Source organism: Oncorhynchus gorbuscha, linkage group LG16 (genome assembly GCF_021184085.1).
Source record: "Oncorhynchus gorbuscha isolate QuinsamMale2020 ecotype Even-year linkage group LG16, OgorEven_v1.0, whole genome shotgun sequence".
Lineage (NCBI taxonomy): Eukaryota > Metazoa > Chordata > Actinopteri > Salmoniformes > Salmonidae > Oncorhynchus > Oncorhynchus gorbuscha.
The window spans coordinates 12304184-12331935 of NC_060188.1; the positions used below are offsets into that span (position 1 = coordinate 12304184).

Consider the following 27752-nt stretch of genomic DNA (forward strand, 5'->3'; position numbering starts at 1 on the left):
TCAGCTGACAGACTGGGAATGGCTTAAGTCTTCTTTGTACAGCAATTCATATAGATGACACATATTATCAGGCAGTGGTATATTAAAAACATGAAAGTATCACATTATTATATAAACGCTCGGGACAAGAACCAATAATGAACATAATTGCATCCGTTCAGGCATTCAGAAGGGGAGCTTCTTTTCATCCTGAAACAATCTCCAGCTCCAATAGTCAAAGACCTGCAGTCCCGTCTAGGACATTAGTTTCAACCAATCGTGGGAATGCAGGAGAGAGAAGGTAATCGGGTTAGCCACTTAAAAGCAGCGCACCAGAAACTCTATTATTGGAAAATTAATGGAGACCGACGTTTGTCTGTAAGCTTCGGCTGTTTGGTTAATTACAGATCTATGAACAACATTGGCACTCATTTGCATACAGTATGCAAATTCAGAGCAGACCAGCAGAGCTGTTTCTGTCACTGGAGGCATTTGTCTGGAGGAGAGAAAGAACAAGAGAAGGAAAGAGGGAAGAGAGGAGAAGAAACATGACATAGGTGGAAATGTTGAGAAAAAATGGACAGATAGCAAGAAGAGATAGAGAGAAAGAGTCCTAACAGAGAGCCCGGCAGAGGAGACGAGATATTGAGATTCTCTGCAGTCTAACTGAAGTGTTGAGGAAGCAGTGGGAGGGGAAGGGCTTTGTCAACACAAGCCAGTTATACACACAGTCAATGAATCAAGTGGGAATGACTTCACCTGAACACACACCAATTATCTGAGTTCTAAATATGACAAGACAAGACAACCACACCAGTGAACACAGTACAGGGAGGACAACCATATTGTCTATGCAGTTATGCTGAGACTCTCAGTTTTGGAACATCATATGAGTGTTTGTACTCAAACAATTACACATTCCATATGGTGACAGTTACAAGTTTCCTTTAGGTGGACTTCCCTAGTAAGTTCAAGGAGGCTCCCGCTGTCACTGTGATGCTCAGGTGTGCACAGATGTTGCTTTGCATGAATCTGTGATCTGCTAGTGTTTGTAGCATTGCATGTTACTAATTCAATTAGACAGCGGGGGACAAGGGGAGCAGGTCCCTGGGGCTTTCTCTGCTTTACACACTGTATGCTACAAGCTGTCTGGTAGAGGGTAGGGGACAGGGTGCTGGTTGTGGTGGGGTGGTTGGGGGCCTTGAAACTGAACAGCTAGCAAACAAGTCATGTGTCTGCTGCTCTAATGAGTCACATGTCACTGCTCCATTGACGTCAGTGAACAGCGAGAGGCGTCCCACTTGGGGAGGCCTTTGCAGACAAATACTCTCTCTCTCTGCCTCTTTCACTTTCTCTCCATCTCTCGCTCCATCTGACTCTCTGTCTTTCTCTCTCTCTCTCTCTGCCTCTTTCCCTCTCACACAAACACTGACTGAGTTTACACACTAATATCAATAAAATCCATGTCCCAAGTTGATGTCTTCCTCCTGACTGAAGCCTCCTCCCTCCTCCTGCTGATTTCCCCATCAGACTGCCCTAATTCACACAGTCTCCCGAGGAGCCATGAAAGTGCTACCTGTTTTGTCTGTGTTCTCTTCCCAGCTTTCCCCTCTCCTCCTCCCTTCACTGTACTGCTGAGGAGGACTGCCTGTAGATGCTGCTGGCGCTGGAGCTACAGTCCAGTAATTAATCTCTTCAGAGGACGAGTGAGATTCCAGATGGTCCGTCTCTGATGGTGTGTGTGTGTGTGTGTGTGTGTGTGTGTGTGTGTGTGTGTGTGTGTGTGTGTGTGTGTGTGTGTGTGTGTGTGTGTGTGTGTGTGTGTGTGTGTGTGTGTGTGTGTGTGTGTGTGTGTGTGTGTGTGTGTGTGTGTGTGTGTGTGTGTGTGTTGTTTCATTGGATTATTAACTTCTGTTTAATGACCTCGCTCCACTTTGCCCAATCCACTCCCACATTGGAGCCATATGTGTGCCTACCTTGCGTAAAAAAAAACACCCACGAGTCAACCCAACAGCGGCACAGAGAATAGAATAAGGTTTGGAAGGAAGGGTATCCTTAATGAGACTAGGGGGCACAATTTTGATGTTTGGATGAAAAACGTGCCCAAATGAAACTGCCTATTTCTCAGGCCCAAAAGCTAGAATATGCATATAATTGGCGGATTAGGATAGAAAACTCTCTAAAGTTTCCAAAACTGTCAAAATATTGTCTGTGAGTATAACAGAACTGATATTGCAGGCGAAAACCTGAGGAAAATCCAACCAGGAAGTGCTGTTATTTTGGAACCTCTCTCTTTCCTATTGAAAAAGCTACCGTCCAGTTGAAATATTATCGATTATTTATTGTAAAAGCAACCTGAGGATTGATTATAAAAAACGTTGACCTGCACGAACCTGTGGATTACTCAACAAAACACGCAAACCAAATGGAGGTTTTTGGATATAAAAATAATCTTTATCGAACAAAACTAACATTTATTGTGTAACTGGGAGTCTCGTGTGTGCAAACATCCGAAGATCATCAAAGGTAAGCGATTCATTTTATTGCTTTTCTGACTTTCATGACCAATCTACTTTGCTGCTAGCTGTTTGTAATGTTTTGTCTACTGAGAGAGCTGTGCTCACATAAACGCCTGGTTTGCTTTCGCTGTAAAGCTTTTTTGAAATCTGACAAGCCAGGTTTTCATGAACATTTTATATTTTCAGTAATTTCATTTGCATTTGGCGCTCTGCAATTCAGCGGATGTTGACAAAAATGATCCCGCTACAGGGATCGGTGCGCCAAGATTAATCATCGGCTCTCAATCTCTTTTTGCCACTTCTCTGAGATTCAATATTGCGTGTGAGAAATTTTAGCACCATGGACAGCTCTGTCCCCTATTACATAGGCCCAATTACATAGACAATGGAATTTAAACTGCGATGGAATAAATAATAAATAACCTGCTCTTTATGTCCCATTTTGTGTCTGTATGTTGATAGATGTCAGGGTTATTATGAGCAACTTGCAACAGAGGAATGTGGGTCTGTTGAACGCTCACAACCACACACTCCCAACACGCTGAGTCCTCGCAAAATCAATAATCCAATATTATCAGTCAGAGATAAAGGATGATCAGAAGATAGGTGGATCGGCCCCGAGAGAAGCTTCCATCACGCGGGGCTTGCACATTACAGGAGAGGAACAGAAGGTGAGCCTGCCAAATAGATTCTCGCGGGAGTGTCAATCACATGCACAGTAATGATAACACGGGAGACAAATGAAGGCAATAACTTGCAATGGGATTAGACTTCCTATGAAAGTGTGGATATGGGCGATTTGGGGCATTTGTCGCCACTATATTGTGCAAATATGGCAGCAATACAGTAGGCTCATATGGTTAACGAGCCTGGTGCTTTACAAATCAGGAATAGACCTACAATTATTAGCATGGTCCAGAGCAGAATTACTGCATCAGCTGTTACTCAACTCAGGTAAAACACACTGGGAGATGTTCATTGAAGATAAGTGATGTCACTTATAGACAGATTTCTAACAGAAAACACAAGAAAAGCATATGGCTATGCAACTATTTAGCACTCGCTCCCATTTGCTGCTTAGCCTATTACCCTTTTCACACCACTGAGCCAAACCAAGCTGAGCCAAGCTGTACTAGGCTAGCCTGGTTGGTTACACATCCACCATATTCTTTTCAGTTGGCTAAACATAAGACCAGACTTCTTTGATATGTGGCCCAATATCCTCACACAAAGAGATGATGAAATGGGGTTTTAGTTGGATGGTTGTTCTTCTGTGTGGGCAGGGGGGAAGCATGCAGATAAAAGCACCTGGGTGGCTGAAATAGCTTTATAAAACGACTGTTGGCATTCCGAATGCGATGCATCACAGCAGGCCCAGAGCGGAAAGTCAAAGGTGTAGGCGGTAATCGCCTCAATAGCGAGCTTGGCCATTTCTTCAGTGTGATTGTGAGCTGAGCCGCAGCACAACCGTTTGCCGTCTCCCGGGACGTTAGAGCAAACCAAGGTAGAAAATGAAAATGTTTCACTTCACTCGCATATCAAACCACCCATGTGTCAATAGGACAGGGAGGATAGGCAAATATTTGTCACTGTAAGAGAGGTCAATGAGTTTAGAAAAGAGGTATAAGCACCTTTCAGCATAAGCATATGTTTTAAATGATTTTATGAGGATGACCATCACATCATAGGCATTTGTAAACAAATAATGTCATGTTGGGCCATTGAATAAATGCTCTGCTGCACATCCATCAATCTTCTTGCAGTTGATAGCCTGCAGGTTTCACAAAGCGCTGAGTTTAGTGCCCCAGCAGGGACACAATCAGTGCCAGGTCTGTCTGGGGGAATAGAGGCCCTAAGAAATCAGACGCCAAATTCGCACCATGTCACAATGTGTCGCTTAATGGACTATGTGACTGTGGATGCTATTCCTGAGGATATTTGCACAGACAAATGATTGTTTAGCTCTCCGGTTTTAGGAGAGCGTGCATTTTGTGGCCCCCGTGTGGCGTCTGACCCTGAACAGCAGTCTACGCACAGTGGTTTGGATGTAGGCCTAGGTTATATCTCTGTCTCTCATCAAAGTACTGCCAGCATGAATATTATATTGTGATAATCTCAACTCTGCCTCATGCACGTACGCATTTGTCAGGAAGGAAAAACTGATATGAAAGTCGAGTCAAATAGTTTAGTTTATTTATTTGTTTTACATTTTCATATCATCGCCTCGAGGCTCCAGCTATAATGACCAGCATAGCTCCTGATTAGTTTTCACTTTAGCTGTGCATAACGTTTTGGTTTTAACTATGCTAGAAGTCTCCAGGTCTCATAACATTTTTGCTTTGACTATATGATTCAGTTTTCAATAAGTAACATCAACCTTGGACAAATTAAATCTGCTATATTATGGAGTTACACATCCATAATATTGAATGTCCAATGTGTTATGGGGACCGAGGTAGCATACATACTAAAAACTACAGCAAGCCGATTTGTCTGTAGCTGTTGAGGCTGAGTTCATTGGCTACATACAGCCTAATCAGGTCTGGCTGATTGTCTGTTTTGTAAATTCCTCTCTAGCCTGTATCAATTTGCAACTAAATGGGATCGGTCCACCAGAGATGTATCAGAATTAGTCATGTTTTTTTCTCTCTCTCAGTCAAACACATCTGAGGTCATAGGTTCATTTCTGCAGTAGGCTGTAAGACAGGGGAAGGACAGAATGTGAATAGTGAATCCCAATGTGAAAACCTTGTGTTACCATTTAGAACCACTTGAGCTCAGAATACAAAAACCAGTCCCAGTGTAGCAGAACACGGCTCTTGTGTCCCAGCAGTGTTTGGGAGCTTCACATAATTAAAATACAGTGGCTGGCATGTAGAAGAGGTGACACCGCCCCCTAGGGCCAGCGTCATATATTGCACACACTCATATTCTCACTGTAGCAACATCTAGAAGAGCAAGAGCACTTCCCCTCTAACCTGGTGCTTCTACAGATACCTTTACTCCAAATATAGAAATTGTAGGTTATCACAAATAGCCCCCAAAATAATAACATCCTGGGTGAAAACAATTTGAGCTTTAACAGAATGAGGCAAAGCGGGAAGGAGAACTAGAGGATGTGAGGATGAAGGAAAGTCAGATGCTGGGAGTGCTGGCAGCTGGTGGGGGTGGACACGCCTGTCTGTGGCTCTCTCTGTCTCCCTCTGCTCTGCTGTGACTGTGGAGAAGGCGACAGATGGAGTCCGAAGGTTCTGCTCCAGTCCCAGCGCTGCTCTACCATTCTGACTGCTCAGGATGAGGGCCAGCAGCCAGGGGAACATGGTGGCCATGCCAAACCCCGGGGGTCAACCGCTTACAGAGAGGGGTTGCCTTGCCTAGTCCTCACCTCTGATGCCAAACACACACACACACACACACTCTACTGCCTCCATGTGGAGGAAATAACAACAAATCAATTATTTTGTCAAAGCAATCTGTGAATTCAAATCAAATATTATTTGTCACATACATTGTAGACAACAAGTGTACACTACCAGTGAAATGCTTATTGACGGGCCCTTCCCAACGATGTTGAGAGAGAAATAATTGTGATGAAAATGAATACCCTGTTGCATGTACTATTAGAGAATAGTATTCTATATATGTAATTAAATCTGTGTGTAGCTGGTGTATAGGAGTCAGGCGCAGGACTGCAGATATGAGTAAATAAATGTCTTCGATATACACCACTACATGCTACCCGTGCAGGTCCCGGAAAATCTCGTCAACCCATACGGCATGACGAGGTACTTATAGTGCCCTGAGGTGGTACTAAATGCCGTCTTCCACTCGTACACCTCCTGGATGCGCGCAAGGTTGTAAGCGCTCCTGAGATCTAGTTTAGTGAAGAAGCGCCTCGTGCATTGACTCTATCACACTGTCTATGAGAGGCAGTGGGTAGCTGTACCCCACAGTGATCTGGTTGATCCCTCGATAGTCAATGCACGGACACAGACCCACATCCTTCTCCTTCACAAAAAATAAACTCGAGGAGGCAGGTGAAGTCGAGGGCCGAATGTATCCCTGCCCCAGGGATTCGGAGACATATGTTTCCATAGCCACCGTCTCCTCCTGTGACAGAGGATACATGTGACTCCTGGGAAGTGCTGCGTCTACCAGGAGATCTATCGCACAATCCCCCCGTCGATGGGGTGGTAATTTAGTCGCCCTCTTCTTACAGAAGGCGAGAGCCAAATCGGCATATCTGAGGGATGCGCATGGTGGAGACTTGGTCTGGACTTTCCAACGTAGTCGCACCGATGGAAACGCCCACACACCTCCCTAAGCACTCTCGTGACCACCGCCTGAGAGCCCTCTGTTGCCACAAAATAGTGGGGTCATGACAGGCCAACCAGGGTAGGCCCAGCACCACAGGAAACACAGGAGAATCAATAAGGAAGAGACTGATTCTCTCCTTATGACCCTCCTTCGTAACCATGTCAAGTGGAGCGGTGGCCTCCCTAATCAGCCCTGGCCCTAATGGACGACTATCTAGTGCATGCACAGGGAAGGGCATATCCACAGGAACAAGGGGGATACCTAAACTATGAGCAAATGAACGGTCTATAAAATTCCCAGCTGCGCCTGAATCTATGAAAGCCTTATGCTGGGAATGGGGGAAAACTCAGGAAATGAAATAAACACATACATGTGAGCAACAGAGGGCTCTGGGTGAGCCTGGTGCTGACTCACCTGGGGTGACACGATAGTGCCTTGCCTGCTGCCTGAGGAACCCCCCCCCAGCACCGACCAGCATTGTGCCCTCTGCGGCCACAGATGGTGCAGGGAATGGCCCCTCCTCCGGTCGCCCTAAGTGCTGCACCTCCCAGCTCCATGGGCGTCGGAGCAGAGGTGCTGGGGATGGAAAAGACAGGTCCCGATCCGGATGTCCACGGGCAGTCAGCAGGTTGTCCAGTCGGATGGACATGTCCACCAGCTGGTCCAATGTGAGGATGGTGTCTCGGCAGGCCAACTCCCGACGGACGTCCTCGCGCAGACTGCACCTGTAGTGATCAGGGCCCTGTCGTTCCATCCCAGGCTGGCGGCCAAGGTCCGGAAGTCCAAGGTGAAATCCTGCTCGCTCCTCATCCCCTGCCTCAGGTGGAACAGACGTTCACCCGCTGCTCGACCCTCAGGCTGGTGGTCGAACACTGCCCGAAAGCGGCAGGTGAACTCTGCGTAATGGCCCAACGCCGCGTCTCCCTCACTCCATACGGCGTTGGCCCACACCAGGGCTTTTCCTGAGAGGCAGGAGACGAGGGCACACTCTCACTCCCCGAAGGACCCGGGTGGACCGTCGCCAGGTAGAGCTGCAGCTGTAGTAGAAACCCCTGGCATCCGGCAGCCGTCCCATCATACTCCCTCAGGAGCGCAAGTCGAATCCCGCTGGGACCAGGTGGAAGAGGAGTGGACAGTGGGACCTGTTGTAGTGGGGCTGGTGGAGGCACTGGGAAAACCTCCTCCTCTCTCCCAACAATCCATCTTCTGCAGCACGCGATCCATGGCGGTGCCCAGATGTTGCAATATGGTCGCGTGCTGCTGAACACGCTCCTCTATCTCTGATGGGATGGCGTCTGCTCCTGCTGACTCCATTCTTTCAGGTGAGTGATTCTGTAAGGAAGTCTGTGTGTAGCTGGTGTATAGGAGTCAGGCGCAGGACAGCAAATATGAGTAAATAAATGTATTTTACTCAACAAATAATAACTGGAATACAAGAATAGAGCCCACAATAACGGACCTTCCTACATAGAAACAATCACTCACAAACAATCATGGGGGAACAGAGGGTTAAATAATGAACAGGTAATTGGGTGATTGAAAACAGGTGTGTAAGACAAAGACAAAACAAATGGAAAATGAAAAGTGGATCGGCGATGGCTAGAAGGCCAGTGACATCGATCGCAAGGAGATGGACCGACTTCGGCGTAAGTCGTGACGATATCTTCAGAGGCCTATGCTTTTCACCCCAACTTACAGAAAGTGTATGAACATACATTCATTTTCATCAGCGGTCATGTTGAGAGCTACAGTAACATACCCAGCAATCCACTGCAATAAGGCAGTGGAACATTTCTGTCTGTGGTCCCCTATGACTTCTTTGTACGCGTGGCTTGTGTGCACTGTGTGACAACATGATGAGAAGCCAGTCCTGACTCAGGAGGAACAGCATAGTGGGGTTCACTGGATTGTGTCAAAGCCCCAAGGCTGTGAAGTTGATGAGAATAACTGTGTGATCTCTGTGCCACTGCTCATGTGGCAAATCAATGGAGAAGATCTCTACAGCCATACAGAGTGGAGTGTTAAAAGACATAAACAAGCCAATGTTGCTTGATCTACTGGTCTTCCTATTAGCCTCATGCTCATTTGTTTGTGCCCATGCCCTGGACACTAATTACTGGTACCAAGATAGCAATGTGGCATTATAGATAACAATCCAAAAACTGGAAACTGTTTCCCTTGCAGAAGGAGAGACAAGCTACACATGTTTCTAAATGTGTTTATTTTTTACTCTAGGGCTTCCTTAGACCTACATCTGTCTCCCTCCTCGTCAGAGGACATTTTGGTTCAGTCCTGTTCCAGTTTCTCCTGGAGTCTGCCTCAGTTGTGTGGGTGTCCGTGTTCATTAGATAAAGATCTGAATTATGAGTAAGGCCCCTTTTGTTATAGTCTTAAAGCAGCAACACTCTTGTTTCTCCTCACAGCAGTCCTTACATCTCCCGGGGGTGCTTTTGGAGCACATTATTGCATCTTCTTCTGTCCAGTTAAAAAGGTACAGTTGGCAAAAGCTCCCTCTCAGCATTATAGAAAGAGTTCCAACTGAAATGTCTGTGATTTATATTAAGAGACAGGACTGAGGGAATCTCGCTGGGTCTTAAAATTCTAGACTGTACCTCCTCAAGGCTCTGGCTGTTAGAGTGACAGACTGTGCTATGTAGATTGACCAGGGGGGCCAATGGGAGGGCCACAGATCCCTGACAACACTCTGGGGCTTTGCATGTCATACTGGGAGGTCAGTGACACAGCCTGTTGGGATCTGAAGGGATGGCGAGATCATGTGGATCTGAAAGTAGAAGTATGAAAGACTCACAGGATTTCAGGTCAATCTTAGATATTGTGGTAATAAAGTAGAACATGTGGAAATGGATCCTGTCATCCATAGGTTGAATCACTACACAAAATATAAAAATACATCAATGATTCTACAATGTGGCAATGAAAATACAAAGTCAGGCTGCCTGCAAAGATATATGCTCCGTCTCTCTCACCAGATAATGGAAGGCAAAGCCCTTCCATTATCAGTGAACATTAAATGAATCCTACGAGACCATTTCAGCAAATAATTCAGCCATTATCATTCATGACTCAATCACAGAGGACATTTCCAGGGGAAGACATGCCGTCAGCCTTCAGTGGAGGAGAAGAAAAGAGAAGAGTGATGTTGGGGAAAACAAAAGGAAGACAGACTGGAGTTATTGATAAAGATATTATGCTTGGCCAGAGACAGGGTGCTTTCTATTTGGGCTGGTGATGGTAGCAGAGGGGGGGTAAGGTGTGTTGGGTGTGGGTAGTGGTGTTGCGCTAATCAGCTGCTGGCAAGCGTGTGAGCGGGCGGACTTCTTGCAGCGGAACCCCAGGTCGAAAGCGGGTTTGAAGTTTAATGATGCCACCTGCCAGCCTTGCCAGTCTGCAAGCGCTAACGAGCTGGCAGCGCTGGTGGCTCGGGCCACAGCACCTGAAAATGCATCGTGTGTTTCAGGGGGGCGGGGTTCTACCAGGGCTGTTGAGGGGCCTGCTGGAGACCCAAGACGGCACGGAAGGCCCGCATCTCTTTGAAGAGCGCCCTCATTTCCATATTTCATTACGCACCGGTGACTGACAAGGCCCAGCCAGATGTTCTATTTTCAGCTATTTAAATTTTGACCTGCTTTCTTTCCACAGTTGAAGAGAAGATTAGATTAGATAACACACAGATGCCATGGATGATGAGAACTTGGTTATAGATGTTTGTTTATCTGTTGTGGTTATTTTGTTGTCTATATTCTCCTATTGTATCTTACCACTCTGAGTAAAGGTGTTGATAACACACAGACAGTAGCTGCCATTTAACTTCAGAATCAGGAAATGTTTCCAAAGTGACTAGGCACCTTAGACTCCAGCACAGTCCCTGATTCATTCCAATGGTATTTCCTTTGAATTGGCTGTGAAATTGCAGTGTCCTTACTCAATCTAACACTCAAAACTACATCGACAGCCCTGACCTTTCTGGGTGTCTGCAGCAAATGGCACTTTGTCAGAGGGAGTGAAGGAGCCCTAGGATCAATGTGATTGTCTTGGTATACAACAGCATTGACTTCACTCTGTACATATGCCTATGGGTTTGTCTGTGCATGATTGAGTTGTATTAGATAAAATGATGGCAGAGGAAGAACGATAGTGATCAGTGGGAGAAAGGGAGCAGAGAAAGAGCCAAAATTTTGTTTCAACAGGAAAAATATAGCTAAGATTACCTCTCCACAACCTTTCCCCTTTTCTTTCTGAATGAACGAAACTAGGCCAAAGGAAGACAGGTATTTAGAAGAATCGTGTTGGGTGACTATGAGATTGATCATGTACGGAGTGGTAAACTACAGCTGTTTCTGGTCTGGGTGTGTAGGGTGCCTGTGAAACCACAGTTCTGGAGACAGAGAGGGCTGTCAACACATGAGCATATCCATCACTCTAATTGAATCAGGTTTTAGCAGTCAGCCTGTAACTCAATCATGAGCCTGGTTTCCCCTTTAGCAGCCCCTGCCACCTGTCACCACATCTGCGTGTCAGATGAGGGTGTGTCGTTGGTATTATACACTGGGGTCGGTACAGCACAGCTGTAGGTGTGAGGGGTCACCTGCTGCCTGTCAAACCTAATTTGTAGTGCAATAAATCTTGATATACTGTACAGTTTATCATTAAAATCCACCTCATGATTCCTATTCTTCATTGTTTTAATCAAATAATACACAGCACAGACGCCATCTACATCTCTAAATATCTCTGCAAATATATCTCATTTAAGATATTCATATCCCAGATTTACCAGAGGATCCTTCTACTAAGAATGCTATGATCCTGGGTAAACATTCATATAGCCAGAGAGTGCAGTGATTGTTCTGGTAAAGATAGAAACCCCGGCTCTATGCCTTAATGGGTTATAAATTGTCAAAGAAAACATGATTAATATCAGAGGACTAAATGTCATGTTTACTTCAGATTTGAAATTGAGGTTGAACTCTGTGAACCACAGTGATGTTGGGGGAATGAGCAAAGGAGGGAGGGGGCATTGCAGAATTATTGCTGTTGTATATTGAATCTGAAAACTAATGAAAGTGGGCTGGTGGCATGTGAACTATGTGACCACAGTGTTGCTGCGTTTACCAGTGAAACCACCGATTCGTAATACCTTCAGATTCACTACTCACCAAACATGGAGACAGATCTCTGTATTGTTCATGCTGTTATTGAAACCCTGCTGGCCTGTGTGTGCATGCATGTATTATCATGTGACTCAGATTGCCTGGGTGTCTGGGATTGGCATCAAATGCTGAGTGCCATCCAGTGACACATTATACCAGGTTAAACTGCTATGTAACCTACACATGCCTGTGTGACAGAGCTAATGTCTATCGAGTACAGACATACAGTACCAGTCAAAAGTTTGGACACACCTACTCATTCAAGGGTTTTTCTTTATTTGTATTATTTTCTAAATTGTAGAATAATAGTGAAGACATACAAACTATGAAATAACACAATAATGTAGTTACCAAGGAGCATTCTAGGTGAATCTGAATTCTAAGAGTGTGCAAGGTTGTCAAGGCAAAGGGTGGCTACTTTGAAGAATCTCAAATATAAAATATATATAGATTTGTTTCACACTTATTTGGTTACTACATGATATCATGTGATATGTCATAGTTTTGATGTCTTCACTATTATTTTACAATGTAGAAAATAGTAGAAATAAATTAAATCTCTGAAACTAGTTTATATGGGGCGGCAGGTAGCCTAGTGGTTAGAGCCTTGGACCAGTAACCAAAAGGTTGCTGGATCGACTCCCGGAGCTGACAAGGTAAAAATCTGTTCTGTCCCTGAACAAGGCAGTTAACCCACTGTTCCCCGGTAGGCTGTCATTGCAAATAAGAATTTGTTCTTAACTGACTTGCCTTGTTAAATAAAAAGTCAATTCTGGATGGACAGTGTGTTGCTAGTCTTTGGTGTTGCTGGCAGAGGTGACCAAGAGGTCATGTGAAAAAGGTTAACAATGCTGGCCAGTGGTTAGGAACCTTGAAGAAGTCATGCAAACTTTTTTCACTATTGACTGTTCTTCCAGTTCTAGGGAGCCATCCCCACATAAGAGGACCAATAATATATATCCAATTTTATATTGTGACAATATTTTGTATGACTAAGCAGAGGTTTCACTGTCAGAAAAATAATCATGTCCCCAATTACAGTGGTCTCTGATTAAGCACAGAAAGTAGTCTACAGATTAGTTTTCTACAACCTGAATATTTCAGCGTAATCAAAGGGGTGTGAAGGAAAGTTCTCTTAACTGAAATAATTATTGTATTGGAGACAAAGCCTGTTCCAGCCTTGAAGAGGGTGGGGGAAGTTTTAGTCCAATGTGAAGCCATCCTTGACATTTCCAGTGTTGTTGGCTGCACATCCTTTTCAGAGTTTTCCCAGCCTGAGAGACGCAGTGTGACCCGATGACATTCACAAACTCATCAGGCAGAGCCATGACATTCTAGGAGAAACACCTCCGCACCAGTCTCCCTGAGAACTCGGTTTCATCTGCTCCGTTTAATACGCTCGGGAACATTATCATTGCTTTATTGGTTGCTAATACAAGGCCAACCTTCATAGTTTGTCTGTTATCCTTTACTCCCACCTGCCTGGTTTTAGTCAGTGAGTGATTGCAGACCTTCAGACAACATGGCCTATAATGGTGCAGTGCAGCCTTGAACAGATGGTCAGACCATGTGGAGATCTATCAAAGGCACACAGCACGAGCATGTCAAGGGCTCCTCTGATAACTTGTGGATGAGCATATTCAAGACCAAGCATGTAGTCATACTGTAAATTACACACTGGACCGTAGTCAAGCGTATTATGATATACACGTACGCAGACAGTGCCGCCAGGCGGAAAAGGAGGGCAAGGACGACAAAAGGTGGCATGAGGCAAAAACCAAGAGCAAAATATTGAGTCAAGCTAGTGTGGGCTAACAAATGACTGACTTCATGATTTCAAACCAGAACAAACCTATAACTTGGTACCAGAATATCATGTTTTAGGGTTAAGTCAAACCTGTATCCCTTTGAACACCAACTAAAGAAATACAGACAATTCTCTGTACACAGGAGAAAAGACTCCTTCACTTTATTGCTGCACAACCATGAGGGGAAAAAAAAGAGACTGTTAAAAGGTCAAAGGGGACAGAAGTTGTGCAGTTTAGCCTCTTTGCATCCACTGGTTTCAAGTTAGAGGTGTAAGGGAAGTCAGTGTCAGAATAAGTCATTTTTTCCCTCATTTTTTTCCCTTTGGTCCAGCAGAAGAGTTTAGAAGTCAGGACCCTCTTTCTTCAGCTTGCTGTAGTCCATGTTCACTGAGTAAAACTATGAATGAAATAGAGGAACAATAAAGTTTGAGTTTAAGACCATCAGGGATCAAATATCGATGAATAACAGTTATTCTAAGCAAAAACCTGCCTTTACTTTCAAAATCATTCCCAGGTATGTTATTCAGTCAGTGTCAAACTTGCTTTGTTGTTGTGACTGACAATTAGATTGGTTGATCAGATTACTTACTAAACTAACAGGATTATACTGTATAATTAATTCAACTATGGGATGAGTGGAATCAGACGACAGCTCAATTACATTTTTGGCTCAAGCCACTACATTAACATGTTCCCTCACTGCGCTGTACAACCTCTGCTCACTGCCATGTGCAGCAGAGACCAAGTTTAATGCACTGACCATGGTGATACATAAATCCAGACATAACGGATCATCCTGTAAGTGAGTGACCTACCTTGTGCTGCTGTGTGGGTTCCGTCTTGTTCCATGGCTCAGGGTTGCCATTGCGATTCCAACTACAACATACATATTGAAATTAAAAGTTTAACTAATAGCAATATACCCGTCCTGCACATTGAAATTGCCACCGGCGTCTAACTTATGACTAAAACACTCAAGGTCAATCCAGTTACTATGTGGATCTCATTTCAGACAGTTTCCATTTGGACTGGAGCCTTATTAGCAGGGTCCTTACCTGACATGGGGTCCCATTGCCAGGCGCAAGAGATACGCTCCAGACATAACTGTCCCACCACCGATGAAGATGAAAAGGGGGATCAGCTGGAGGGAATAGAAAATAGTTAGGGGGAACAATAGAGGACAGGGTAAGGTGGCAATCAAGGGAAATATGGCTGACCCCATTCAGTCAACTGGTCGATTGTTTGGTCGATAGATATGTTTAATGGCACAGTAGACACCTGTCTGATTCGTGCCCGTCTCAGTGGATTAATCCACAAAATGGCTACTGCTTTGGACATGAAGCTGTTTGTGAGAGTATTCCTTTGGCCTACAGTATGTGTGAAGAAAATGTGTCTTAAGTATAATGAAAAATGTTGAGTGAAGGTAAGTGTGGCTTAAATGTTAAAGGTTTGTGTCTCTCCAGAATCTGCTCTCCACCGCCAATTCAGTTAATATGCATTCATTGTTTCATAACTTCATTGTGTGAATTAGTTTGCCCTTTGAGTCTTTCAAGTCACAATTACATATAAACTCATCAAAAAAAAGAAAGTCCTCTCACTGTCAACTGCATTTATTTTAAGCAAACTTAACATGTGTAAATATTTGTATGAACATAAGATCCAACAACTGAGACAAACTGAATAAGTACCACAGACATGTGACTAACAGAAAGAGAATAGAAACAGAATCTAGTGTAGCTACCAGCTGCAGTCCTCATGTACTGCACCAGATTTGCCAGTTCTTGCTGTGAGATGTTACCCCACTCTTCCACCAAGACACATGCAAGTTCCTGGACATTTCTGGGGGAAACGGCCATAGCCCTCACCCTCCGATCCAACAGGTCCCAGTCATGATCAATGGAATTGAGATCAGAGCTCTTCGCTGGCCCTGGCAGAACACTGACATTCCTGTCATGCAGGAAATCACACACAGAATGAGCAGTATGGCATTGTCATGCTGGAGGGTCATGTCAGGATGAGCCTGCAGGAAGGGTACCACATGAGGGAGGAGGATGTCTTCCCTGTAATGCACAGCGTTGAGATTGCCTGCAATGACAACAAGCTCAGTCTGATGATGCTCTGACACACCGGCCCAGACCATAACGGACCCTCCACCTTGAAAATCGATCCCGCTCCAGAGTACAGGCCTCGGTGTAACCCTCATTCCTTCGACAATAAACGCGATTCCAACCATCACCCCTGGTGAGACAAAACCGCGAATCGTCAGTGAAGAGCACTTTGAGACTTTTTTCCAGTCCTGTTTGGTCCAGTGGGTTTGTGCCCATAGGCGACGTTGTTGCAGGTGATGTCTGGTGAGGACTTGCCTTGCAACAGGCCTACAAGCCCTCAGTCCAGCCCCTCTCAGCCTATTGTAGACAGTCTGAGCATTGATGGAGGGATTGTGTGTTCTTGGTGTAACTCGGGCAGTTGTTGTTGCCATCCTGTACCTGTCCCACAGATGTGATGTTCGGATGTACAGATCCTGTGCAGGTGTTGTTACACGTGGTCTGCCACCGTGACGATCAACTGTCCGTCCTGTCTCCATGCAGCGCTGTCTTAGGCATCTCACAGTACGGACATGGCAATTTATTGCCCTGGCCACATCTACAGTCCTCATGCCTCCTCGCAGTGTGCCTATGGCACATTCACTCAGATGAGCAGGGACCCTGGACATCTTTCTTTTGGTGTTTTTCCAGTCAGTAGAAAGGCCTCTTTAGTGTCCTAGGTTTTCATAACTGTGACCTTAATTTCCTACAGTCTGTAAGCTGTTATTGTCTTAATGACCATTCCACAGGTGCATGTTCATTAATTGTTGTTGGTGGTTCATTGAACAAGCATGGGAAACTAATCAACCCCTTTACAATGAAGATCTGTGAATTTATTTGGATTTTTACTAATTATCTTTGAAAGACATGGTCCTGAAAAGGGGACATTTATGACCAGTGGTACATTTGACATTAATTCCAATCATTTCTCATCTTTCTTCCTTTGGTTACGGTAATTTAGGTAATAAAATATATTATTAGTCTTTTACCATTCTCATTGTCGGAGCGGACACGTTTGCAGAGTTCAATTTATGCTACACTTATTTCATTCCATTTACAAGTTGTCAATTTATTCATTGTATTTTGTTTGGAGTGCTCCTGTCAATGTTGAGTAAGGACGCACACCTGATTACACAGAAGTAAATCCAGGCTACCTGGCCTTCACGCAAATGTATGAATGTACCCATTTGGGGACATCCAATGCCATTTCTGATGGTCTTAACGCACCACCACTAATGAGCTGTGGAGCTTCAGTCTTTTTTTCTTCCTCAAACAGCAAGTCAACAGTCTTAACTTAACATCCATTGAGAATGACAATAGTTAGTTCCGAACTGTATTCAAAAATCTTTCCAGCTTGCTCACTTTCGATAACCACCGAGCTTCGGCGGGAAACCAAAAAGTAATGCTCTGATCCAGTGGCTCATTAAACTCTGGAGGACCTAGAAGAGTTGATATAGTTGCCAGTTCAAACTGTGGGCCAGACCCAGTTAAAACGATGTTTCAAGTTGCAGACAGAGTAGAGAGATTAAAGCTATTGAAGAACATGAAATGAACAAAACTCCATGCATAGCAAATGTGATTCACATGATATTTATCAGGATATATTTTTTACTTGCAATGTAATTTGTTGGCTTTATGTTGATTATTTTTACCGAGTTGGCAATACTAAACAAATACGTTATTGTAATGGAAATTAAACTGTTCCACGAAAATGTGCATGAAAAACATGACTGGTTAGATCAATTGTAAATTGGCACTCCACATGAAAAAGACTCCCGAACCCTGGTGTAGCCTATTACCTGCAACGTCAGGAGCGTAATGGCAGGACCGAGGGTCGTCTAAAAATATTTAAATCAACTGGATTGCTTTCGCCAAAGTCCCGAGACTACAGTTATCCGATTTCAACCAAATAAAACTTGATTTTAAAAAAAGTGCATTCAAGCTGTAATATTCATATGTGTAAACATACTGAATTGTAATTGGATGCATTTTACCGCCATATCATACTGTGCTATGATTGGTTAAGACCACCCAAATGGTTAGGTCATGGGCAGTTTGATCCTGGTTGGCGATACGTGAACATTCCAGTTATAGCTAGCTAATAAAGAGCTACGTTAAGAAATATCCTGTAGTACTGCATTTTATTATTTTGTACAAAGTGTGCAAAACAAGACAATAACTAGTTAACCTTTTTCAATAAAGGGCCACTACACCGGGTCGTGACTCTGACATAGTAACGTTATGCCCTCGGTTAACCGCCTCGTCCTTGACCGAGTTGAGGCCTTTTTTTGCCAGGTCGCAATTCCAGCAACTAACCATCTAACGTTAGCTAGACACGCTCGCGCCCTCCCACTTGAAATGTTAATAATAGTAACTATACATTCAATCATGTTTGAGTCCTTGCCCTTTCAAGTACATAACCCACACTGGGGCCAACTGGCTACAGTAGCTAACAAGTTAGCACACAGGGCCGTTTCGGTCTGTGGTAAATGCCATCACTTGTCAATCAACGATCAATGCAGCAAACACCATATCGTTATATTCGAACTTGTCATTTTCCAATCACTCAACAATACATGACAAAATGCGACATTTGGGTGAAACGAGTAACGTAGTAAAAATCGAGGTTAGCTTCGAAGTTAACGTTAGAACGACGCAACCCCCCAAAAAAAAGAATCTATACGATTTAGCAAACTTCCCGATTTCACATGTACTTACTGCTGGGTGGCTTTTAAGTTGCCGGCTAACTGTGCTCAGCATTGCGAGGGTTTACTTCTCCCAATTTGTACAGAAATAACCGGATTAACGTAGGCCTTGCCAGGCAGTAACTGAGCGTATTTTCAGATACTTTTCAGAGACATCAATGCTTTTTATAACGGACCCAAGATAGACCACAGTCTGTCGTTTCCAATAGGAGCAGATGAACGAATCATAATGGGTCGAACAAGCAAGGAGGTGGGAGCAAATCACGAGCCAGTGAGATCCATTCGCCCTTGCACTTCTTCTATAAACAATGCATTTTATTTTTATTTGGCAAAGGGTAAAGTCTACAGATTCTAGTTTTGGAAACAGAAACCTGTATGGAGATAAAATGTTTCAGCGATGAGAAAATTTGCTTCCTCTCGTCACCATATCTGGTGGTGAGTGGAAACACCAACCGGATGCTTCACATTTATACATCCGGCGAAATATCTGTCTCATTGTTCTATCTGTGGAGATTCCTCACGCCCTTGAGTCCTCAACTCGTTCTTTTTCTTCTTTGGTGTGGTTTAACGGCGGTTGGCATCCAGCCAATATATGTTGCGTTACTGCCACTAACTACACTCGGGTCTAAATCCCTTATGCTTTACGGACCAAAATTAAATACAATAATATAAATAAAAAACTGTCATCTAACCATTATAAACCCACCACCCAATTCCAATATTTAAAACCCTATCTGGACACCACCACTCAACACACCCTTCTGAAGTAAAATCTTGTACACCCAAATATTTATTTGCAGCTGCCACCAGAACCTCAATTTTCTGGGACTTACATTCCATCCCTCTGGTTGATAACCATTGCTATAAACGTTAAGAAGCCAATCTTACTGAAGCATATGTCACTCATAGGCCTATCCTTCTGTGCTGGCACAAATCTACAACTCACAGGGATCCTCTCAGGATCCCTCCTCCTTGAACCATCTTCCTCTACTTTCTTCACTGCCTCAGCATACGACACCCTCTGCACTTCTCTAATCCTGGTAACCTCAACCTGCCTCTTTCGCAACAGACACTTCTGGCATCCCTACAATTAATAACACATAGCGCTTCTTTCCCCAATACTACACATTTCTTTGACTCATGCCCTTCTGCACACTTCTCACACCTAGGAACCTACCTCCTACACACTGCTGCCACGTGCCCATAAACTTGACACCTGTAACAACCTAATGGATTAAGCACAAAAGCTTGTACGGGATTACTGAAATATCCTAACATCACTTTGTCAGGCAAAGACTCAACATCAAAACTCAAAAGAACAGCTAATGACTCCTCTGTTCCTCCACTCACGCCACCCTGTCTGTGTCGCACCAAACGACAAGCATCACAAACACTGGGTATCTTCCCCTTCAGCTGGTCCACATTCACATTTACCGCTACCCCAGTAATCACTCCTTTCAATGGCACCATGTTCTTGAGAAAGAAACAAGTCATCTCTCTTGTCCCCATTCATGTGGCGCGAAGCTTCCGCTCCACTCTGACTGACAGAAATACAAATAATTATCACAAGACCACTTCGGGTTATCTACACCGACTCCACAGCACCCAACTCCGTTATCACCCACCCTGAAACCACATATGGATCAGCCAAAAAGCAGGGGCCTACTTTCTCCAAAAATGTCACTCTTACTGTAACAGACTCATATTTATCCTGACCATCGGTACAATGCTCAGGCTCCAAGAACCTCACCAAACCTGATACCAAAGACTGGGCCACCTCTGGTAATTCGCTCTCATGCACTTCCATTTCGCCTCCAGAACTGGATCCGGTGTACGGCTCACTCTGTTTGCACTTGCTACCAGCCTTCTTCGTTTTTATCCTCTCATGGGACTCACTTTCCTTCTCCCTTGATCAAAGTCTCCATTCCTCTCCTTCTTAACAAAATACATTTGACACTGCAGTCTTAATTTTCAACCAGTAGGCAGAGATGGTTTAGTTCATCCCACCACATATAATATGTTTGTCATCTGACAGTAAATAAAGCTTTTACCAGTCCAATTATATCTGTTTATATTCAATCACTGATTAGCCTACTTCAAGGAAGGGAATAAGGAAGGATGCTTTTTCAAAGTATTTGAACAAGGCCTCAGTAGGTTTGAAAATGAATCCCACCAGTCATACAACAGAAGCATTCATGGGAGAATATTTGTAGAGGGATGGAAGATTACTTTCACTTGACTCTGTCTCACACACCTACAGAACTTTCAGTAATGATACTCCAGTGTCTTCAGGGGTAGACCAGGCTTCACTCAAATTAACCCTTCATCTGTTCATCCAATACCTGAGCCACTATGCCTAGCTGTCGGAAGCTCTTAACTAGGTGGGATGCAACACTATCCCCTTGGAAGCGCACAACGACATCATCCCACTTCTGATAACACAGCCATTTTTGGGGGTAGCCGACCGGGACTCAAACCTGCGTCCAAACCACTGCACCATCAGGTCCTCTGGTGTTGAACGAAAGAGGCTTTAAAACAGTATAGTACTGTTCAACTACTACATCAGAGAACAGCATCCTCACACTACATGTGTTGTAATTCATTGTCACTATCAGCAGGACCTCGGGATAGCTTGCCCAAACAGTGAGCTGGACAATTTAGTTTTCTGTGTGCTCTGCCAGTGTCCTGCAGCTCACCCTGATAATCAGATTGCCTCGCCAACATCTACCAACGTTAGTTTCCTCTGAATTGTATTTTCACTGAAAATTGGTCGTTAACCACTCATAAGAGTTTCTGCACAGCCGGTCTATGATGCTGTGTGGGAAAGTTCCAACCAGTGAAGTAGACATAATTTGATAGACTACAACAAACAAACCTTCCAAAAGTCTTTCAATATTAAGTAAAACAAATGCTGTCACGCCCTGGCCTTAGTTATCTTTATTATTTTGGTTAGGTCAGGGTGTGACATGGGGATTTATGTGTTTTGTCTGGTCTAGGTGTTTATGTAAGTCTATGGTTGCCTAGACTGGTTCTCAATTAGAGGCAGGTGTTTATCATTGTCTCTGATTGGGAACCATATTTAGGCAGCCATGTTCTTTGGGTATTTTGTGGGTGGTTGTCTTCTGTCTTTGTACCAGATAGGACTGTTTTGTTTTTCACATTTGTTGTTTTGTATTTTGTAGTGTTCTCATGTATGGTCTTTATTAAACATGTTGAACTCTAACCACGCTGCATTTTGGTCCTCCTCTCCTTCAAAGGAAGAAAACTGTTACAAATGCACTTCCATGACATGCTTACATGATACATTTATCATTTTGAGAAAGAACAAGGTCATTGTCAGCCTGGTGTTCCAATCCTAGAACAATGGAAAACATGTTTAATTGTCATATCAAAACACAGATTTAAGCCAAATCATGTATCATGTCTCCTCTGTTTAATTTCATCCGGTTTTAATTCTCTGGAAAAGAATTGTACGTTGGCAGATTTTCATCCAGTTTGGCCAAAACGTTCAATAATAGCAATTTATTAAACATATAACTATGCTGATCCCATATTATGGTTTCCCTTTTACTATGTATTCAAGGCATATCCTACTTTTATTTTTAAAAAGCAACAAGATTTATCTGTCAGATTGGCCATGAGTATCAAACAAATTGGCTCATTTACAGTATTTTATGTTTATTATTTCCATAATACAGAGAGTCTAGTTGTCTGCCAAGATAATAATGGAAATGAAGACTAAACATCCTGAGTCAACTACGTGGAAGTGTTAAAACTCCTCATCTACAGCATGTCAACATTCAGAATCTTGTGCAGGTCTCACCAACTTTTGATCTGATAATAGAGTTTTACTTGGAAAACTTCTAACTGACAAGACAATCGACTCGTTTATTAGGGTGTTTTTCTGTAACCAATATCTTTACTACGGTTACAAATCCCAGTGAAAACCAGGCATTCCTTGGTGATGGTAAATCTCAGAGCTGAGATTCATAGGCCTGTGTGGTTCAGATGTAGTCCAAAGGGAGAAGCAGCCTCAACAACCACAAGGGATTTGACGTGCATGTTGTCATCTTTCCTCAGCCCACCCATCTCATTCTGCCCCATTTACTCTTCATGTGGATGTGGTCTTGCGGTCTAAGTAGATGATGCTTGTCTGTCTTAGTAGGTTCAGGAGAATGGGAACGTTTGAAAACATAGGGGCTTCTTTCATGATTATGTTAAAAAAAATATATATAATATGGTAACTAACAATGACTAAGTATTTGTAGGTGTACTGCCTAGGCAGGATGTGGTAAGAAAATCAGAGAGAGATGGATTTCTGTCCACTGGACTTTCAGTTTGTCAGTTTTGCCATGACATATTCCAGGTTCCTTAGTGTGTGGTCTTCTTTGGTGTCTTGCCAAATTTGGCATCAAACCCGAGACCTTAAATGAAAAAGCACATGATACAATTAAGACAGTAGAGGTGTCTAGTCATCTCATCAACCAAAAAGAGACTTCACTACTAGTTGAGGCCTATGAGCTCTAATGGAACATCTCCATAAACAGCTGAAGAGCAGCTCAGCATTTCAACTATGAGGTGAAGCTTAAAGTTACTACAGACACATGAGCACATGGTGGAGGGAGATGGCGAGAGAGAGAGAGAGAGAGAGAGAGAGAGAGAGAGAGAGAGAGAGAGAGAGAGAGAGAGAGAGAGATTGAAACAGAGACATAGTCACAACATCAGAGAGATATTAAGAGTTAACAAGTTAATGTTGTTACTCACCAAGGAACACCAGGACAGTTCCGACCCACTGCATGGTGTTGAGGACGTTGCCGAATAGAAGGACAGAGCCCAGGATGGTAAAGAACTTCCGTGTGGTAGTGACGATGGAGCAGGTGAGAGGGCCGAAGTACACCACAGTCATGAAGATGAAGGTCTAAGAGAGGAAGAGGAAGAGTGAATGACTGTTACTATAAAAGACAGTCTGCAATGAGAATGAGAGCAAAATAGCGAAAGACCACTGTAAACTAGATACTGGCACTTATCCATAAGAATCACACACATGTGAACCAATTAAAATGTAGAATGTGATTTGCAGACATGGAAATGTTTTCCTTTTAACACACACACACACACACACACACACACACACACACACACACACACACACACACACACACACACACACACACACACACACACACACACACACACACACACACACACACACACACACACACACAGTCACACCCATGTGAGACCCACCTGGCCTAAAGCACTAGTTATTCCAAATAAAAGGATGTTCCAGAAGATGCTGGGGTGACGGTCTGTGAAGCTCAGGAAGTCCCATACCTCACCTGTCCACAACACCCCTGAAAGAAAAACACATGGGATAATTTACTGAAAGTGACACAATTCAGCATAAATTTATTTATTTTTTCCTGCATGTAATAATTGCTTTTTTATTTAACTAGGCTGCTTGATTCTTATTTTTTAATCTCAAGTTATAAGATTGGTTAGCCTTTTCTTCTGCTACAAATGTGGGGAGAAGCCAATGAATTACTTTAATTGTTTTGGAATCAAACCCATGCTGAGATTTGGTTCCATGACTTTATGGTGAAAATGCCTGTTCCAAAATCAAAATCAAACAGTGGATTAAGGGCTCCCCCTACTGGTACAGAGCAGTAACAGCAGTTTGATTGGGTTGAATAGAACCAGGGAAGTGGGGACTGCTTTGGCCAAAACCAAACAAAGGGTTTCTGATAAAAGTAAGCTGTAGAAAAGCATGAGATTGGGACACTTAGACTGAGAAGGAAGATCTGAGATGAAGATATTTTATTGAATAAATAATGGTGTATTTAGTAGAGACGGGGAGTTGGCAGAGATAGAGATATAGAAGAAACAAAGCAGAGAGATCCGACAAAGTGTATATTTTCACACTAGTGAGGGACAACAGGTGTCTCACCTAGTCCCAGCACCAGGGTGGACCACATGTTGATGTTGAGCATCATGTGGTTGGCACTAGTCTGGGAGATTCCTCATGTGGTCCTGGGCCACACCAGTCAAACCGTCCATGGTCAGAGATAGCAGCTAGGATATACAGGGAGAGAGAAGGTCACATTTACAAACCCACAGAGGCACAGACAACAAATACACATATAGGCAGAGAGAAACACAGACGAGGTCACAGAGATAATACCCCAGGCAGATGAGGACAGTTACACTCACCAACAGGATCTCCCCGAAGCCGAAAGCAGATTCTGTGGAAGTGACACTCTTGTTGGGTTTATAGAGGAACAGGGCCACCCCGCTGACGATCAACAGCACACACAGGTACTTGGCCAGTGGGTATTTCTTCCTCAGTACAAATACACCCAGAATCATCACTGTGGAACCAAAGGCAAAGGGATGTGAGGGGCAGTTATCAGCAGCAGCCATCACTGGTCTATTGGGTTGATGTGCACATAGAAAGACAAGTCAGCCAGGGGGTAAAAACCATGGCTATGTAGATTAATGGGCTGCACGTGCTCAAGGGATAAGACTGGTCAGTGTATTACTATAGAACACAATAACCCTAGACAGTGTTTACATATTGAAAAATACTGGGTGGGACAAGACTAATGTACTTTTTGTTAGCATGACACTTGCAGTCATAGCAGTATACATGGGGAGACAGAGACTCACAGCAGGTGCATGCAAATAGAATGCATGTTCATTAAACAGGGACACTGAGTTTGGAAGGGCTGATGGGATGTGTAGTTTAAAAAAGGTGCAATATGCAGAAATCACACAGATATTTCCTGGTTGCTAAAATTCTAATAGTTTGTCAAATGTCAGTGTACGTGACAAAACAAGCCATGTATAGTGTAAATAATCATTGTACCATACAAAACCGAAAGTAAAAGATGCAAAAACAAAACTTAAAAAGGGAAGGATATAAATAGTGCACATAGAACAGATACACCGCTTCTTAGACTGGCTTGCAATGAGAATGACAAATCTATAACTCATATTTCAATGTGAATTTGGTTCAGTCGCCCAAAAAGTTACATATTGCAGCTTTAAAAATGGCACTGGAAATGCAGATAAGGGAGTCTGGCTGACACTGAAACATGACACACTGCTGCAGTAAGAGGCCATGCAATAAAATAAGGCAAACTAACCCCTCAAACCTGCACTGGTCACCAAGTCAAAGGCTGCATATGACTTGTTAATTACATATTCAGGTGTTGAGAGTGGGGTCAGGATGAGCAATAATATAATTATTACACCTACCTGGGATGGGCTTACAAGACTTCCCCAACACCTGTGACAACAATAGAGAGGTTGTTTAGATTTTAAAATAATAAAATATCACAACAAATTATGATGATGACAGCGAGGGATAAGACTGACCTGTGTGGGGTAGTTGACATACTGTAGGGCAGAGTTGCTGGATACCATGGCTCCAAGATAAGACAGGGAACACACTCCATAGAGCCAGCTCTTGGTGTGGTCTGGTCTGGAACCCTCAAAAAACTGAATCACTAATGGGGAGCAGGTAGAGAAGAGACATCTATAATACATGGAGATTCAATACCAACAGACCATTGAAACACCCACGGGGGGCAAGATATGTTGGAGATAACTGTGTTGGGCAGAAGGTGAAAGGCCACGATTGATGACTATGTGTGGTTTACTCACAGATCTTGGCAAACCCAGCATTGATGATGCATTGGATGAATACCAGCGTTGTGGCATAAACAAACTTCTCCTTCTTCTCCCCCTCACCATACTGTCCTCGGGTACTGGGTAAATCAGACAAACAGCATTATGACACTTTATCAGTGCAACCACTCATGTTAATCAAGAGTTAATCCACTTCTTATTACACATATAAGACAGGTGTGACACACAACAACACACAGGCCTTGATATTCAGCAAGGGAATTATTTGTTAATTAAACTGTGGAGTATCTGTAGGCTAGAAAAAGAGAATGAGAGGGCAGTGTGAGGTACTCTTAGTCTGCTCTGGTTGACTACAGATACAAATCATCACTGGAAACAAGATGAGATTCCTCACCCTTGAGTGACATATCATTCAAGACATATCTACAGTATGTAGCAAGCTAATACCATAGGGATATAGTTTTTTGAACAGTTTCAGCTCTGTAGAGTTGGCTCGCCTACATTCAATAATGACATGAACTTGTTGCATACAGCATCATCAAATAACATATGTGCACAAAGAAACAGCCAATAAAAGCAATGTTCATCAAGAGCCTATGTTTAGAAATCAATGATGTCGCTCGGATGTCAGACCAGGAAACTACTTACATTGTCTCTTGTAATATACCATAGTAAAAATAACAAACGAAGACTCCAAGGAAACAGACAATGAATCGTATACGCTCGTTCTGCAGTAGCGAGGGCTTCCCCGCTCCCTTTCCTGCAGCCATGCTGTCCTCCAGCTGTCCGGGTATGGAAACCGATACAGATCCGATCCCCGTACCCCTCAAAGCAACGTCCCGCTCCACAATCCCAGATATCACAAGCCCGGAAATGGTGACGCTGTAACGTTACCCTAACTGGGCAGACAGTTGCTAATGTGACTATAGATCAGTCCGTGGTTCCTCTTCAAAGATTGAGCTAAATCTCCCTGTTAGCTAGCTAACGTTAGTTAGCCAACGTTAGATTGGTGGGTTGGTTGTTAGCAATTAGCAAAATCCATCATTGTTGTCAATCCAGCTGTCGCAGTATAGTGTTGAATCCGGAATATATGTCCTTAATTGCAGGTCTCTCGTACAAGCAAACGTTACCCCTGTCCCGATCCAGGTTATGTCAAAGGCATCCCATTCAGACAATTGTCCCGGTGGAAACCGGAGTGTAGTTGTTTTCATTGAATACGTCAGAGAACAAGCTGGCTCAAAGACCTGTGGTTCATTAGGAGCCCTCAACGGATATGTTTGAGTTTGTAGCTACTATACCATTCATATAAAACAGTGCTGGCAGAACGCAGATGCTACAATTCTGTAACTATGCATGAACCATGTGATTTGTTTTCTCATTTGAATCAACTTATATACAGCATACAAGGTATATCGAAAATGTTCTTATTTTTGTCGATGTATCAAAAGATTCAGCTGTAATATACATGTGATCTATACTCTTTGATTTATTGTTCATTTAAATGGCAGTCTACACAGAC

At 43.5% G+C, this 27752-nt stretch overlaps 2 protein-coding genes across 2 annotated transcripts; both read right to left on the reverse strand.

Annotated features, from left to right (window-relative positions):
• Positions 1-13922: 13922 nt before the first annotated feature.
• LOC124000651 (cytochrome c oxidase subunit NDUFA4-like) lies at positions 13923-18755 on the reverse strand. The gene is made up of 4 exons (XM_046307198.1): positions 18597-18755; positions 14850-14935; positions 14610-14670; positions 13923-14191 (listed from the first exon to the last, which is right to left on the reverse strand). The coding sequence occupies exons 1-4, from the start codon at positions 18636-18638 to the stop codon at positions 14135-14137; spliced, it is 246 nt and encodes an 81-aa protein (XP_046163154.1). The 5' UTR covers positions 18639-18755; the 3' UTR covers positions 13923-14134.
• Positions 18756-21868: 3113 nt separating this feature from the next.
• LOC123999624 (solute carrier family 35 member B1-like) lies at positions 21869-27714 on the reverse strand. Its single transcript, XM_046305560.1, is given in 10 exon segments — positions 21869-23007; positions 23348-23501; positions 23831-23937; positions 24531-24598; positions 24600-24655; positions 24794-24951; positions 25841-25871; positions 25961-26091; positions 26249-26352; positions 26882-27714. Coding segments are annotated over 10 exon segments (984 nt in total). The 5' UTR covers positions 27004-27714; the 3' UTR covers positions 21869-22954.
• Positions 27715-27752: the final 38 nt, after the last annotated feature.